Source organism: Trachypithecus francoisi, unplaced genomic scaffold (genome assembly GCF_009764315.1).
Source record: "Trachypithecus francoisi isolate TF-2019V2 unplaced genomic scaffold, Tfra_2.0 Lachesis_group12, whole genome shotgun sequence".
NCBI lineage: Eukaryota > Metazoa > Chordata > Mammalia > Primates > Cercopithecidae > Trachypithecus > Trachypithecus francoisi.
Genome location: NW_022681457.1, coordinates 80,173,159 through 80,190,258, shown reverse-complemented (window position 1 = coordinate 80,190,258; position 17,100 = coordinate 80,173,159). Strand labels below are relative to the sequence as shown.

The 17,100-nt window shown below is 45.1% G+C and overlaps 1 protein-coding gene across 12 annotated transcripts in view; it reads right to left on the bottom strand.

Moving 5' to 3' along the window:
- The window catches only part of ERI3 (ERI1 exoribonuclease family member 3), a 134,122-nt gene that overhangs the window by 49,669 nt on the left and 67,353 nt on the right, over positions 1–17,100 (bottom strand). For all 12 annotated transcript variants that reach the window (XM_033226703.1, XM_033226706.1, XM_033226700.1 and 9 more), the window contains one exon: positions 14,346–14,418. In XM_033226703.1, coding sequence (XP_033082594.1) covers positions 14,346–14,418 — 73 coding nt within the window. The remainder of the gene's footprint in view (positions 1–14,345; positions 14,419–17,100) is intronic.

Genomic DNA, 17,100 nt, shown 5'->3' with positions numbered 1-17,100 from the left:
ACTGGCCCAAATGGTTGGAGTACACACTCAACAGAATACCTAGGTTTAAATCCAGGTCCCAAACACACCCAGCAGAGCTCCCAACTTTCCTGTGCTCCAGAGCGAGCCCAGAATTCACTTCCTCAAGGATGCAAGAGAAAGGCAGGTGGGGCTCATTATGGGACTAGGACTAAGAGGCTGCCTCATTTGACAGAATACAGACTGTGAGCAGCAGCCAGCAAGAGAAGGCAGGCCCTAGGGTGGGCCTGCCATGGAGGGCACTATAAGAACTCCAGTGGGGAGGTCGCTTTGCAGCAGCTGCAGGGAACCTCGAGAGAAAGAAAGAATCCCAGCTGCCTTGAGCTGATTCCCTCACCTGCTTCTTTCCTGCTCCCCCTCCTGCCGTACCCAGTGTAGCCACACCCACCAGGGATGCAGAGCAAGGCAGGCTAGCTCTTCAGCTGAGGGTGTACCAAGCTGCTCACCTAACACTGAGTGCCAGCATTCCTCTAAGAGTTTTACAAGCATGATCTAATTGATTCCTCACACTGTGATTTCCCACATTTACCGTAAGGATATAGAGGTCTTCTGCCTACGGTCTCAGACTGTCCATAGCTAATATGCTAAAAGGTACGGTGGCTGCTTCCCTCCCTGCTATCGCTGGCCCACGGGCTCTCTCTTCCCTTCATGCATGTAAACGTGGCAGTTTTCTGGAGCTACTGTACCACTCTTAGAAGGCAGTTTAGGCTGGCAACACTCTAGACATTGGCCAATGATTCCTTACTGCACATGCTCACTCTCACTCCTCTTTTCCTCCAGTAAAAGCATACACATGGCTGGTCCACACAAGTAGCTTAAAACACCTGAGAACTGCTGTGTGTAGTTCCCCAATCCTGCAAAGTGCTTCACCACTTCAGGCCTTTCTTCACACTCCTCCCTTTGCCTGGATGCACTTGCACCATCACCTGAGAACGTACTCATCTTTCAAGACTCAAGTATCTCCACCAAAACCTTTCTTGATTTTCTCTCCCACACCCCAAATAAAAATGACTCCTCCCTCTTTTGCACTGGCAGCAACAAAGTAAAGCAGTTAAGAGCATGGACTCTGGAGTCTACTGCCTAGATTCAAATACTTACTCTATCACTCACCAGCTGATGAACCTCTCTGCCCTTCAGTTTCCTCAGGTGTACAATGGCTAATAATGGAACTTCTCCCTTAGAATTGTTTGAGGATTAAGTGCGTTAATTTGTAAAAAGCATTTAGAACAGCACCTGGTTTTATTATTAATTATCTCTACCTTACAAATGAAAAAACCAAGGTTCAAGGAAGGTAAGTAACTTGTCCAAGATTGTAACACAGGTAGATGATAAGGCCAGGAATTGACCTAAGGTGAAAGTGCCTCTGTACTCCATTGGACAGCCAGGCATGCTGATGGTAGCCAGAATCAAGGGTGTGAGATGATCGACTCTGTTCCTTAGTGTGAGCTGAGGGTAAGCTGGTCCAATGACAGCATTAAGCTCATCCTTGACAATGCTCACATGAACTCTGCTGTGAGAGTCTCTTTTTCCTAGCTCCTGCCCACAATGTCCTGTACGTCTACCTTGATCTCCTGTCCCCCCTGACTCCTCTTCTCCCTGTAGCCTAGTCATCTCATCTCCAGTGGCCAGCACCAGGGTAAGGGAAGGGCAGGGGCATAGTGCTATCATTTCATCCTCAGGTCAATTCTAGAAAGTGGATATGATTTTTCTTGTTCTATAGAGGGAGCTACCAAGGCTCAAAGAAGTTAAGTGACTTTTCTAAAACCCCACAGTTAGTAAATGTAGAGCCAAGATTCCATATCAGGTCTACTTGACTCCAGAGCCTAAATTCTGTGTGACAGGTATTAGTCATCATTTACAGGTTCAGAGAGGGACTTGCTCCAGATCACTGAGCTAGTGAGTAGCAATATTAGAAATCCAAGCCAGACTCCTCTGGCTCCAAAGCTCTTCCCTTGCACAGCAGTTTCCAGCTGTGAGCCACATCCCACCTCCCCAGGACTCAGTGTATACACCATGTATCACCTGAAGACTAAATGAGGGGTAAATCTCACATACAGCCGTACTATTTTTCCAGGTTTCTGCAGATAATATTGTAATTAATAAAACACAGGCCAGGCACAGTGGCTCATGCCTGTAATCCCAGCACTTTGGGAGGTTGAAGTGGGTGGATCACTCAAGGCCAGGAGCTCGACACCAGCCTGGCCAACATGACGAGACCCCATCTCTACCAAAAATACAAAAATTAGCTGGGCATAGTAGCACACCCCTGTAATCCCAGCTACTCTGGCAGCTGAGGCATGAGAATCGCTTGAACCTGGGAGGCGGAGATTGCAGTAAGCTGAGATCACACCACTGCATTCTAGCCTGGGTGACAGAGTAAAAGACTGTCTCAAAAAATAAAACACAAGTCCACGTTAAAAAAAAAAAAACAAAAACGAATTTACTACAGTTTTTCTTTCCCATTATGTACTTTATCACTATATACACAAAACACAAGTTCCACAAGTCCTGAAGGAGGAAGGGAATGTCTGTGGCATTTTCTGACATTGCTAAGAGCTCCTTGTACTCTGCCTGCTTACTTCTCTGAGAGCTCTCCAAAACCACACTTAAGTACCTTTCCTAAGGTACTGTCCTGATTCTCGGTTACAAACTCACAATCGAGAAATGTCTTCTGTATGGAGTAACTGTCCAAAGGTCAACAGCAGCAACAGGAGGCACAATCCCTTCTGGGACCTGAGTCCCATAAATGCTAAGAACGAATGCAGTTTCCAGCAAAGTGGACCCAAGTCCTGAGCTATGGAAGGAAGGAGTCAGGGCAATGAATTTGTCTTTCGTACCTTAACCTCTAATTCCTTCCCTGCCCACTTCCCTAAGATACATCGTCTGAAGAAAAGAGCACACTGACCTGGGTTCAAATCCTAGCTTCACCTTTTCCTGGCTAGCTATGTGCCTTTAGGCAAGTTTCTTAATTTCTCTAAATTTATTTGTCTGGGAATTCCAGCAGAGGAATAGGCATCTGGACTCTGGAGCTCTTTAGTCTAGCCCAAGATTCAATGTGGATTCAATTAATGCTTGTTGATGCCTACTGTGTGCCAGGTCCAGTGCCATGCACTGGAAATTCAGAGACGGGTGGTATATAGACTTCAGTGGGCTCACAGTATAGTGGGAAGATAATTACAAAAGCATGTAATACACTCAATACAAAGTTCTGAAGCCATACAAAGGAGGAAGTGACTTACTATTTCTACCAGAGGTGGGGGAACATCAGAGAAAGCATCACCTACAAGGGTTTTGAAGGATGAACAGGAGCTTCCCAACACACTAAAAGGGGAAGGCAATGTAAGAAAAGGGAACAGTATATGTAAGGGGAGGTGAAATAGTCATGTATATTTGAAAAACAGTAAGAAGTTTGATACGGCTGGAATGTTATGGAGAGACAGGAGATGTAGAGATAGGAATGGTGCAATCAACTAGATCATCCAGGGCCTTGGTATCTTGCTCAAGAGAAAAGATGGGGCAGAGCCTTTACTACATACCCTTGGCTCTGGTGCTCTTCCTGTCAAAACAAGCACCCTGCAATCACACCCTTTCCTGTGCCTTTGATTTAAGAGTTCCCCTCCTGGCCCTGACAGTAAGGCATTTCTGTCCCACAGATTATAACTCACTCTGGGCTATTATTCAGCTCCCCAGTCCTGGCCCTGCTGCAGTTAGTCCAAACATAATATCCTTCATGCATATATTATCTGTCTCCCTATTATCTGGAATCATTTCGGAATTAAATTTCAGTCCTGCAATATTGGCTTCAGGAGCGGCGCGCTTTATGGGCTAGTCAAAGGTTAGAATACCAATCAAAATAACAGTGCCGATGCAGCGAGACATTTTAATATTCCAAAACCCGGTAATTGTAAAAGGACATAATATTTTTTCCCTGATTACCCCAAAGGCAACACATGTTAACAAGGCGAGGGAAGGAGTGAAAGAAATTTCAGAGTTCAGACAGCTGTAAGACATATTTAAAGGAAAAGCCCAGGCTGGGCACTACACCATGGGGGCAGGGAGATGGGAAGAAAGGAGACATTCCCTCTAGCTTTGGCAGCCCCTCACTCCAAAGACAGAGATAGTCCTCTATCTCTGGACTACACTCTAAGAGCTTATTCCCAACAGCAGATGTTGCAGAGAGTGGGTTGAAAGGGGAAAGAGCTCAGGATCTGGAGTCTCAAGGCTCAGGTTCTTGTTTCAGCTTACAATTCAGTAGCCTCCAGCCTCCAAGACTCGTCCCTCCTGGGGTTCCAGCATCAAACCCAGCAGCAAGCACTCTGGGCTGCTCTCCCACTCACTCTCTTCTTATCTTGTGCCTGTGCTCACACCTCCACCTCATCTCTACCTAGTGCTCTGTGCATGTGTCTTTTCCCAAAGAGAGATGAAGGCCCTGATCTACTTGGCCTGCAGAGCTGATTCCCATCAGGACACTAGCCCACAACTGCCCACTGCCCCACAGACAATGCTCTGCACTTTGGATGATGCCCAAGACCGAGACCACAGCCCCAGTCTGGTTCTGACCTCAGAGTGACCCAGAAGTAACTGCCTTCAGTGCAAACTCTCCCCCTCTCCAAAATAAAAAAACACCTTGCGGAGCCCCCTAGCTATTCACACCTCTCTTGGTTTTCATTTTTGTTTGTTCTTTTTTCCAAGTTAGCTTCTGAATAGCCCCAGCAGAGGAGCTCTGTGGCCAGCACCTTGCAGCCACCCTTCTATAGTATCCTAGCTTCCGTAGCAGCTTAATCCTCACAGCTCCCCCAAAAGTGAACAGACTAGCAGGGTTTTGGATCCCCTCACTCCTGATGACTTCCCAGCCAGCTCAGCCCACTTGCTGAAGCCTCCAATCTGCATCATCCCGACCTGCTGACCTGCCTATGGCCCCCAGCAAAGAACTTCATTAAGGCCGAGAATTTATTCCTCCATAAGCCCTTAATTTATTACTGCACTGATTGGGACTCTGAATGCTCCAAGGTCAGGAAAAGTCGCACTCAATCGTAGACACCAACCCTCCCTTCGGCAGTTTCTCCTGCTGCACCCTCCCAGGGGAGGGGGAGAGACAGAATGCTTCTTGGAGGGACCCAAGATTTTCTTTAAGAGCTGTTCCCAATCCCATCCTCTTTAGAGCACCCAGAAATTGCAGCAAGGCATAGTGTACAGATGGCAGAGGAAAAGTGGAGCAGCAATCTTCATACCCTGATATATCAGGGTCTGTTAAATTCTGGGTGGCCCTTGTCCCTACAGCTGCTAGATTTGACTGGCTGAGCCCTGCCTGCCAGGACTGACTCAGAATCCTCCTAAGGCTGCCTGCCTGCTTCTCCAGAAGCCCACCTCCCTCAGTCCATTTTGTGTTGCTATAAAGGAATACCTGAGGCTGGGTAATTTATTTTAAAAAAATGGTTTATTTGGCTCATGCTTCTGATGCCTGGAAAAGTTAAAGATTGGACATGGGGTGAGGGCCTCAGGCTGCTTCCACTCAAGGCAGAAAGTAAAGGGAAGCCAGCTTGTTTAGAGATCACATGGCAAAAGGAAGCAAGTTGAGACAGGGGGAAGTGCCAGGCTGTTTTTAACAACCAGCTCTCTTGGGAATGAATAGGGTGAGAACTCACTGACATCCCCCACTCCTGCCCCAGGGAGGACATTAATCCATTCATTCACAATGCAGACACCTCCCATTCGGTCCCATCTCCAACATTAGGGATCAAATTTCAACATGAGATCTGGAGAGGACAAACATCCAAACCATAGCACCACCCTATTCAGGCCCAGGCGTCAGAGGGAATTCCACACAATTTTCAAATATGTGTGGTGTGCACACGCTTGTGTGGTTATGTGTGTAGGTATGCATTTGTATTACATTTATACATATGTGTCCATGCACATGCAATAGGGAAACATATTTTATGCGTGCCTGCATACATACACATACTCACATCCTTACGGAAGTCTCATCCATCCTTTCTGTTTCTTGATTCCTTATTCATAATAACATTCTTTCCCATTCAACATCAGCTACCCATTTCCATGGCCATACCCTGAGACTGAGAACCTGCCAACACCTAGAACTGCCCCATCTCTGAAATCACTAATTCAGACACCTATTCTCTAACCATAATCTCTAATCCTTCCATCTGGCATGCTAAACTATACCCAGCATACCAGTTCCTCATTTTATTGGTACCTATTTACTTTTTCCACATCCATCAGACCCCCTGCTATCTTATTTTCCTCCAACATCCAGCTTAGATCCCATAATCCATCTTGTCAACTTCTGTCTTACCAATATTTTCAATTCCCTATCCCTTTCATCAAACCTCCTTGAGGAAAATCTCCACCCTGGATGAATCTAAATGTCTACTTTCTCCATGCCCACAACCAGGCAGCTGAGGTTCAATAACGAAAAGTCATACAACTGAACAGAGTGGTTCCACAATGAATTAATACAAGCAATCTCAACTGGATCCTCAACACTGCCTAGAAATCCTACTATACTTCTCAAGTCAGTTATACATCTATTCTTGACTAGAACTACAGCAATCCTGTAAACACTCCCCAGCCCTTCCCTATTAGTGATCAGCAAATGACTCATCTTGTTTCACACAGAAAAATAAAAGCCATCAGACGGTAACTACCTCAACTTGCTGCCATCAAATCTACAAGCCCACCTACCTCCATGTGTGCCCATCTTCCTCTCCTTCCCTCCTGTCCCAGTAGAAGCAGGGACCTTCCTCCTAAAGAGAGCCAATTTCAAGAGTCTAGGTTCTCCATCCCTTCTCCTCTCACCTCCTCAGACGCCTCCCTTACTGGCTTCTTCTCCCCTGCACCTTCAACAGGATTTCCTTTTCTAATAAATCCTACAGAAAAACGCGTCTTCTACCTTAAAAACAAAACCCGCTTTAACCCCCACTTGCCCCGCCACAGCTCTTGTCCTTTCTCTCTCCTTCAACATTTCTGAAAAGGCTGAAGTTTCTCTATCTCCTCATTTCTCATTTACTCTTTAGTTCACTCCAATCTGGCTCCTGTCCCTATCGTGCCACTCAGGACCAAGATCACTGAGGCCCTTGTTATTAAGTTCGGGGCTCATATTTTAGTCTTCCCCTTGTGCAGCCCTCTCTGAACTGACCACTCCTCTTCTTCTGAAACACTTTTTTTGGTTTCTGCAATGCCACACTCTTATGACCTTTCTTCTATCACTTTTTTACTCTCTCTGTCTCGTCAGCATTTAGCAAAATTAAATTTAAGTTCAAGCTCTGCCACGTACTAATGTGAAACCATTCAGCAAGTTTCATCATTTCTCCACACCTTGGTTTTCTCAACTTTAAAATGTGAAAAATAATAGCAACCACTGAACTGGGTCCTGTGAGGACTAGACAATGTAGGTACATAACCATAGTGTCTAGCATAGCACTGTCCAATAGAAATATAATGTGAGCCACATATGAAACTTAGAATTTTCTAGTAGCCACACTAAAAAGTAAAATGAAACAGATAAAATTATTTTAATAATTTATTTTATTTTAGTATAGCCAAATACTATTTCACATGTAATCAATACAAAAAATTATGAGACATTTTTCATTTTTTCATACCAAGTCTTTGAAATCTGATGTGTAACTTACACTTACTGTACATCTCAATTGGGATGCTAAAACTTCACCAGAAATACTTAATCTGCCAAGCGCAGTGGCTCATGACTGTAATCTCAGCACTTAGGGAGACCAAGGCAGGTTGATTGCTAAGGCAAGGAGTTGGAAACCAGCCTGGCCAACATGGCAAAACTCTATTTCTACTAAAAATACAAAAATTAGCTTGGCATGGTGGCACACACCTGTAGTCCCAGCTACTTGGTAGGCTGAGGCACAAGAATCACTTACACCCAGGAAGCAGAGGCTGCAGTGAGCCAAGATCATGCCACTGCACTTTAGCCTGGGAAACAGAGCAAGACTCTGTCTCAGAAAAAAAAAAAAATGAAATACTTAACCTGTATTTAGATTTTATACAATTAACAGTTTAAAATGTAGATTCACCAACTCACGTTGTACTAAACATAAAATTTTTCAGGGAAGTTTTTAATTAATTAATTTTTTTGAGATGGAGTCTCACTCTGTTGCCCAGCCTGGAATGCTGTGGCATGATCTTGGCTCACTGTAACCTACACTGCCTCCCGGGTTCAAATGATTCTCATGCTTCAGCTTCCCGAGTAGCTGGGATTACAGGCGCCTGCCACCACATCCGGCTAATTTTTTGTATTTTTTTTAATAGAGAGAAAGTTTTGCCATGTTGGCCAGGCTGGTCTCAAACTCCTGACCTCAGGTGATCTGCCCACCTCAGCCTCCCAAAGCCTCCCAAAGTGCTGAGATTACAGGCATGAGCCACTGCACCTGGCCAAGGAAGTTTTTCATTTAAATTGATTAAAATTAAATAAAATGTAAAATGTGCTCTTCATTCATACTAGCTATGTTTCAAGTGATACACTGCCACATGTGGCTAGTGGAAACTATGTTGGAAAACACAGGTCTAGCACACAAAATACAATCTGTAATTCAGGACTATTTATTATATTTTCTTTCTATTTTTGACTATTCCTTCTCTATCTCGCAAATGTTGATATTTCTCAGTCCTAGGCTTTCTTCTCACCCTATACCCTCTTCTTTGGCAATCTCATCCACTTTCATGCTTTAATTATCAGTCACAGACCAATAACACCGCCAATTTTTTTTGTTTCTTTGAGACAAGGTCTTGCACTGCAGGCTAGAGTGCAGTGGCACAATCATAGCTCACTGCAGCCTCGACCTCCTGGGCTCAAGGGATCCTTCTGCCTGAGCCCCCCAAGTAGCTAGGACTGCGAGCATGCATCATCAAGTCTGGCTAATTTTTTAATTTTTTTGTAGAGAAGAGGTCTCACTATGTTGCTCAGACTGGTCTTGAGCTCCTGGCCTCAAGTTATCCTCCCACCTCAGCCTCCCAAAGCACTGGGATTATAGGTATAAGCCACCATGCCTGGTCTTCAAATCTGCATCTCTTATCTAGGCTTGACCCCTGAGCCCCAGACCTATGTACTTAACTGCCTCCTCAATGTCTCAAAAGCATCTTAACTCATATGCCCCACATTGACTTCACCTTCTTTTCCAATCCTGAAACTTCTCCTTCTCCCATTATCTCAGTCAACTCATTCCAATTCAGTTGCTCATATCATAAATCCCGGGGTCATCATGGTCTCCTCCTTCATCCTCAACCCTCACAAACAATCACCATTTCCTGTTTATTATACAATCAGTGCTACTATAATACTCGTTGAAAGAGCAAATTTGTCCAGTGCAACTGATGTATTGGGAACAATTTATAGTAACACAAATTTTACATTTGCTTATGTGCAATTTTGTTCACAAGAAACACCAGATAAACACAGGAAACTATACCTCACTGAACAGGGCTAGGTAGGAATATATAAAACACATACGTGGGCACATCTTAAACATCTACCAGTCACCTAGATCACCGCATGTTATGGACCACATTCATCTGGTTACAATTTTCCATCTGATTTCAGATGATCTTCTTCCACTACTTCACAATAACTCACAAGCTGCAACCCTTCTCACGCCCATTTCTATAAGCAAACTTTGGGGTTTTACAGAGTAAAGTACCGTATTTATTGTGGTATTTATGTATTTCTTAAGCATTAATGTGTAAAACTATGCTACAATTTTTATTAGATTTCTATCTTTTATGTGTCACTAACTGAATTTTTATTGCATGACTTTCTCTAGCACAGTGATTTTCAGAAATCTATATGTTGCATTATAGCAGAACCGACTATACCATTTAATACTCAGGAATTGGCCCATTTCTCTACATTTCCACTGCTACCAGTTCAATCCAAGTAATTACCATCTTTCACCTGGACCACAGAAACAGCTTAATTCTGTGGTTCTCAACCAAGGACAGTATTCCTCCACTCCCACCCTGGCCAGGCCACTAGAAATGTATACGGGGTGATATTTTTTATTATCACAATGACTTGGAGAGGGGCACTATTGGTATTCAATCAACAGGGGCTGGGGATGCTACAAGTTCTGCAATGTCACCCACACAATGATTTGTCCCACCCAAAAATGCCATAGCCCTATTAAGAAAAACCAGCAACTGGTCTCCTGCATCTGCTCTTAACTCCTTCTACACTACAGCCAGAGAGAACTTTCTTAGAATGCAAATCAGATGATACCCCTCTTATATTTAATACCCATTAATAGCTTCCTCTTACCCTAAACATCGAGGTCAAAATCAAAGTGTGGTCTATAGGCTCCTGATTTCCTTCTAGTCTCATCTCATGCCACTCTCCTTTTGCCACCTTCACTATGTTTTAGGCATTCATTCACTCAACAAATAAGGATTAAACATCTGTGTGCCAGGAACTATTCAGAGTGATGGCGGTAGAGCAGTGAACAAGAGACACAAATTCTTTCTCTTCCTAGAACTTACATTCTAGTTTCATAAAGCTGCCAGGCTTCTCCTCACCTCAGTCTCTCGTCACATGCTACTTTGTGCTTAGTCAATTCCAACTCACTCTTCAGGTCTCAGCTTAGACATCCTTCCTCAGGGAACAATTCTCTGACCCCACCCTATTAAGTTAGTTCCTTCTTATATGATCCATGACTCTGAACTGTTTAGTGTTACTCAATGCAACTAAAGTTATTTATTCAATATCTACCTTCTTTTATCCCCAGGCCCTCACACAGTACCTGGCACACAGAAGGCATTCAAAATATTTATTGGCCAGGCACGGTGACTAATGCCTGCAATCCTAGCACTTGGGGAGGCTGAAGAGGGTGGACTGCTTGAGCCCAGGAGTTTGAGACCAGCCTGGACAACATGGCAAAACCTCATTTCTACAAAAAATACAAAAAGTAGCCAGGCACAGTGATGGGCACCTGTAGTCCCAGCTACTTGGGAGGCTGAAGTGGGAGGATCATCTGAGCCTAGTAGGTCAACACTGCAGTGAGCTGTGTTGGTACTACTGCACTCTAGCCTGCGTGACAGAGGAGACCCATCCCCCATCTCACACACACACAAAAAAGAATATTCATTTATTGATGAAGATATATATATTTTATATATATATGTATGTTTACCTGTGTGCACATATCTTTATACCTTATGAATACAAATGTATAAACACCTTCATGTCTGGGTATGTCTCCAAATACTTCTGCAGGTGACTGCTTATATGAATATGTGCATATACATGAACACATGTATGGATACAGACATGCAATCTGGAGTATACTCACTTGGGGTGTATGCATTCACATGCATATACATGTGTATATTTATGCATGTGCGTATGTGTGTGTGTGTGTGTGTGTGTGTTTGTGTTTATTCTTCTGGCCCCTCAGTGACAGCTCTGATCTCCTGGAGGGAGCTGGGAGCAGGGCCCCAAGTCCTCTCTATGCTGACAGCTCAATAAGAATATAAGATCATTCAATGACGTTCCAAATGTCAGCAAACACGGGCCTGCTCCACTCTGCTACAGGGGAAGTAGGTGGCAGCGGGAGATGTGGAAACTTGGCCATTGAAAAGTGCCTATTTCCTGATGCAACCCACACCATTTCTGGAGAAGTAAGGGCAGCTGAAAGACATTTTGCCTCTTCTCAGATTAGAGGTCTTAGGAAATAGGCATGGTGAATTCATCCCCAGTTGCTCACTCACTAGGCAAGTCTCAGGTGACCAAGCAGACCAGGACCTTCCCCACCTTTCTCAAGGAGTAATGCTCTGCTGGGGGAGTGGAGGAGGAGGAGAGAAGAAAGGGAAGGGGGAAACACAAAGTAAGATCAAGGACAGGAGGGGACCCTGTAGAGAACCAGAGCCTGGGTCACACAGGGGACACAAGGCATGGAGTAAGGCTTTTACATAATATTCCTGCAATCTTGACAATGACCTCTCTGGCTTTGCTTTTATCATTACTCTTTTTAAGCAGGAATCTTAGTGCAGCCTGCACCAAGTCGCACAGCATAAAGGTCAGAAAGAGTACCATGCCCCTGGGCCTCCAGGACTCAGCAGCCTCTATGTCCTGAATGGCTGTTGGTAAGGACTGAGCTAAAGTCCAGGGTTAAGCCATCTCTCCTGTCGGGCCTTTAAGCACCCTTGCAATACAAAGTGGCTGGAGTACAGAGAGGAAGGGGTTAGACCCCTTGTTCTCCCAGACTTGCTCAGCTTACCTCACACGAAGAAATCACGAGGCCAACTAGGAACAGAGTCCTCAGTTTCCCCTTGTACCTATTCCCTTCCTCTTCAGGTCAGCACAGTCTGCAGGGGAACCAAGCTGAACAGACTCTGGGCAGCCTGCCTCTACTCCCACCCTTTGGGCCAGCAGCACCAAGGTGACCCTGCGTGGCAATGTTACAACATGAGTTGGCTGCTTTCCTGCCTTTCTGCCAAGGAACCTGGAGGCAGGGAGCTATCCATACACCAAAAAGTCTAGTGAACTTCACAGGGTAATTGTTCATGGTCAGCGCCTGCCTCGCCTGGCCGGGCCTTCACATTGCATTTGCTGAGGCCAGCAAGCAGCTCAGATGTGCTCTGACAGCCGGTATGCTATATTCCAGGGTCCATGCCTCGCCACACCCACACGCCTAGCCCCACCCACATGCCTAGCTCTGCCTTGGGGGACCTCTGTGGAACTCGTCCTCAAAGATGAATCCGTCAGCCAGCAATTACTCACTAAGCACATACTCTATACCCAGCCCTGGCCTAGCCACCGGAGACACAGAGAGGAACCAGACTTCATCTCTGTGATCCAGATGGCCATGTGTGGAAGGAAATACACATGGATTCAGTTTCAACTGAGATAAGTGATTTCCCAAGTGCCAAGGAACCTCAAGGCAAGAGACTGACTGCTGGGCTTCTCAGAAGTGATAACTGAGTTGAATCTTCCAGGGCAGGGAATATGTCAATGAAGATGACTGAGGGACATTTCAGACAGAAGGCAGGCCATAGGGCAAGGCCCAAACCTAGGGCAGTGCCTAGCTTCTTCAGCGTAAGAGTAGTAGTAAGCAGCAGTTGCCCAGTTTCATGGGAGATCAGCAGGAAAGGGGGGTAGGAGTCAAACTGCAAACAAGCCAAGTGCAAAGCACCTGTCCACCAGTGGAAAGCAAAGGACTTCACAAATGATGCCACAAAGTATGGAACTAAGTCCAAGGTCATTGTCAGTGTGGCACAAATACTTATAAAGCTTTCTCTTCCACTGCTACTCCACATGTTTGCTTAGCTCCAGGCCCCACACACACCAAAAGCATGCTGCCCTCCCTGCCGAGAAAGCATTCTCTTCTCCTCCTATCCATATCCCACCTTCCTTGAATGTCCAGGTCAAGACTCAAATCCTTGCCATATCTAGCCTCACCCCCCTTGACCTCTCTCTTCTCTAAGCGCCCTGGGAGCCACTACCTTGACCCCTGGTGTGTTCTCCTTTCTCTGAGCTTCCTCTGACTGGTAGCATGAAGCTCCTGAGGCTGCTCCAGGACTGCTGCCCTTAGATCAGAATGATTTATAGAGGTGAGTCTCCTTAGTGCACTGGGCCTCCCAGAGCAAGGATCCCTCTAGAGCAGGGATACTCTGCTAGGAAAGTACAGTTTTCTAAGTGATTCATTCTCTTCCAGGGCTCACTATCCTAGCCACACAGGGTCCTTGTCGGTCCATAGCCTCAGCGCCAGCTCCCCAGATGTTTGACGCTACATGAGTTCCAGTCTCTGCCCTCATGTCCAAAGGGAACTGGACTCTAGATTCCATGGCTCTTCCTCACATGAACCAGGCTCTCCTGGAGCAAGGCAGGAACAACGTCAACTTAAATGAACTCTGCCTCCCAACCAGAGTGATATATCAGGGCCAGTCAGGAGGGTCAGAGGTCACATTCATGATAACAACAAAGGCGAATACTTTCCCAGAGGCTCAGCTAGCGCCACGTCTCTCCTACAGACAAGGCAGCTCTGCCCACAGACTCAGCTCTGAGCAAGAGCCCCCAGAAATCTCCTCAACTGGACTTCTCTGCATGTCTGGGGGACACCGACTAGGGCAGTGTCATAATCTGCCCAGCTGCCTGGTCCCCAAGCAGCTCTCCACTGTCAGAAATAACCACATTTCAGTGCATATTAGCTAAGGAAAAGGAAGAGGTTAAGAAAAGAGAAGAACAAAAAGAAAAGGAAGGAGAACAGATATAAGAAAAGAAAGCAAAGGACGGGAGCTCTGAAGCACAAGAGCATAAGGGGAAGCACCCAGTTGGAGCTCAGACACAGTACCTTTTTCAGATTAATCCACTGCTTGAAGTAATCCGCCACTGGCAAGCCCAAGTACTGGCACTGGCCTGGGAGCCTACAAAAAAAGGGAAGAGAGAACAAGTTGGGCGCATCCATGTCCCAGGTATGAAGTCTTAAGATAGGAAGTCCAACAGAGCCTACAAGACAAACAGACCTCAAAAGGTCAATCCATTAGCCATGGAGTCCCACCCCACCAAAGAAAGGGACCCCACCTCCAGCACCATGGACACTGGGCTCCAGCTCTAGCCCTCAGATCCAAGTGTGAGAGCCCAAAAACTCTCTTCGAAATAACAGCAGCAGGCCACTATTTCCTAATGGCTTACAGTATGCCAAGCACCTTATATTTTCACATTTCATCTTCAATGCAATGCTGAGACATAGGTACTGTTGTCTACATTTTACAGACTAGAAAATGAGATTTAGAGAGGTTAACCAAGGTCCCACAGCTAAAACATGATAGTGCCAAGAACTGAATCCAGTTCTGTCTGACTCTAAAGCCTATGTTCTTTCTATGCACTGGTTTGTTGTTTTGCTACAGCAGAGAGGCAGACAGACAAGACAGGAGGAGAGAGAGGCAGAGCATACGATTTAGAGATAGATGAGCAGGGGTTTCAGCTCACATTTAAGCCTCTGGCTAGAGGTTTGTTTCAGATAGAGAAGAGGCCAGGCAGAAGGATAAGAAGAGGTCAGAATTTAAATCAAGGGTCTGTTCTTGTTTTTTTTTTCTTTAAATTAGAATTTATCAACTATCTCCCCCTCTAGTTGGTGATGCTGTTTTACTCAGACAAATCCACTCAATCAAACATGCACTGATGCTTAACGAGGGTCAGGAACTTAGGAGTCAAAAAGTAAGATGTAACTCTTGCCCATAAAGGGCTCAGTTTGTTCAGAGGTACAGGCAATGAAAGAAAGACAAAAACAGCCTTAAGTTGGAGCATGGGGGCATATGCAAGAATGGAGGAAGACAATACTGGAAATAGCAGCCAGGAAAGATCATAGTCTTATTCCTAAGAGAAGAGCGTTGTCACAGGCAATGGAGAGCCTCTGATGAGTTGTGATTTACCAAGATTGTTTTAGAGGCAGCAAAAATAATAGACTAAAAGAGCAGGGTAGGAGCCGGGAGAGAGAAACAGTAGTGGTAAAGGTGGTGATCAAGGAACAGACATTAAGATGTAAAGGAGGCCTCCATGACTAAATGAAATGTGCGGCCCAGTGAGAAAATAGTAGAGCTACGTTGCTAGCTTCGTGCTGCTCACTAAGATGGATCTAAAGAAGGAAACAGTGGCATGGAGAGCCTATGTGACATCTGGAGCAAGCCAGCATTTGGTCAATTTTATTACTGTTTTTAAATGCTCTACCTGTAGCATACCCACTTTCTGCCCAAACTCGGGGGGAACTGCTCCCCTGCCCCATTTTTAGTATGCCACTAGAAGGAAGCATGAGGTTGGGAATGCAGTTGTAGATATATGCCTGACACACAATAAGCACCCAATGTCTGCTGAGTTTGAGGTGCCTAGGAGATACTTGGCAGTGAAATGGTGTCTCAGAGGCAACTGGATATCCAGTTTTGAAGAGCGGTCTGGAATAAGAATACGGATTGCCAAATCATTAATATAATTATTAATGTAATCATTCACATAACTTAAGTAAAATTAAAGCCAGGAGAGTAAATCAGATCACCTGGGAACAGTATAGAGTGAGGTGAGCAGAGGGCCCAGGCTAATGCCTTGCAAGTTTTATTGAGCTAAAATGAAACCAGGTTACCTCCATCAGACCATCATCACACACAAGGACCTCACTTCATGAAGCGGCCAGATCTAATTTTGGACTCGATTCTTAGAACATCCTTCCTTAAATACTAAAGTCTGTCTCCCTGTAACATCTACCCATTGGTCCAAAGTATCTCTTTAGAAAATACAGAGAAAAAGACTTCCATCTTTTCCTCACAGAACCCTTCCAAGATCTGAGAGTCTAGAAAGCTTCCATGAGAGTCCTCTTCTCCAACCCACATATCCTTATCAACTTTAAGAGTTCCTCAGGAGACAATATGCCATGAGTCAGGACTTACCCAACCTATCCCCATTCCCAAAGGGCAGGGCCCCAGACCTTTCTCAGGGTATTAGACACTTAAAGTCAGACGTGCTCTTTTGACCTCACTTCATATTACCTGTGGTCAATCTAAACTGTGATAAAAGCGTGCTTCCCCTTTCTGGAATATATAGAACTGGTTTTTGAGTTTGAAATGTAAGTCATTAGCGTCAACTGCCACAGAGTGGTCAAGCAAGATGACAGTTGGGAAAAACCCAATGGATTGAGTAACGAGGAGGTCACAAATAATCTTCGTGAAAGGGGGATCAGTGGGCTGAGTGTGGGAGGCGGAAGGAAACCTGCAAAGTGTGGAAAGAGTGAGAGATAAGACAGTGGAGATTACAAGTGCAAAATGCTTTTCTAGAAAGTTTGGCTACAAGAATCCAGTTGAGATGACTGATTCCACTCCAGAAAGTTCAAAGCAGTCCAGCCTTCCCTCCATTACCCTTCAAATATTTGACAGATACTAATAGAAAATTGATTCCCTTGTTTCAGGCAGTGTATAGTAAGGATTTACTTTTATGAGACCCAAGATATGTCACCTGAAGAACAGGTTACTCTCAAACATCCAAGTGGCACAGTGACATTAACTACAACTGGTCAGTTTCCTGGAAGGGAAATTCTGGCTGAGGCCAAGATGATGAAGGAG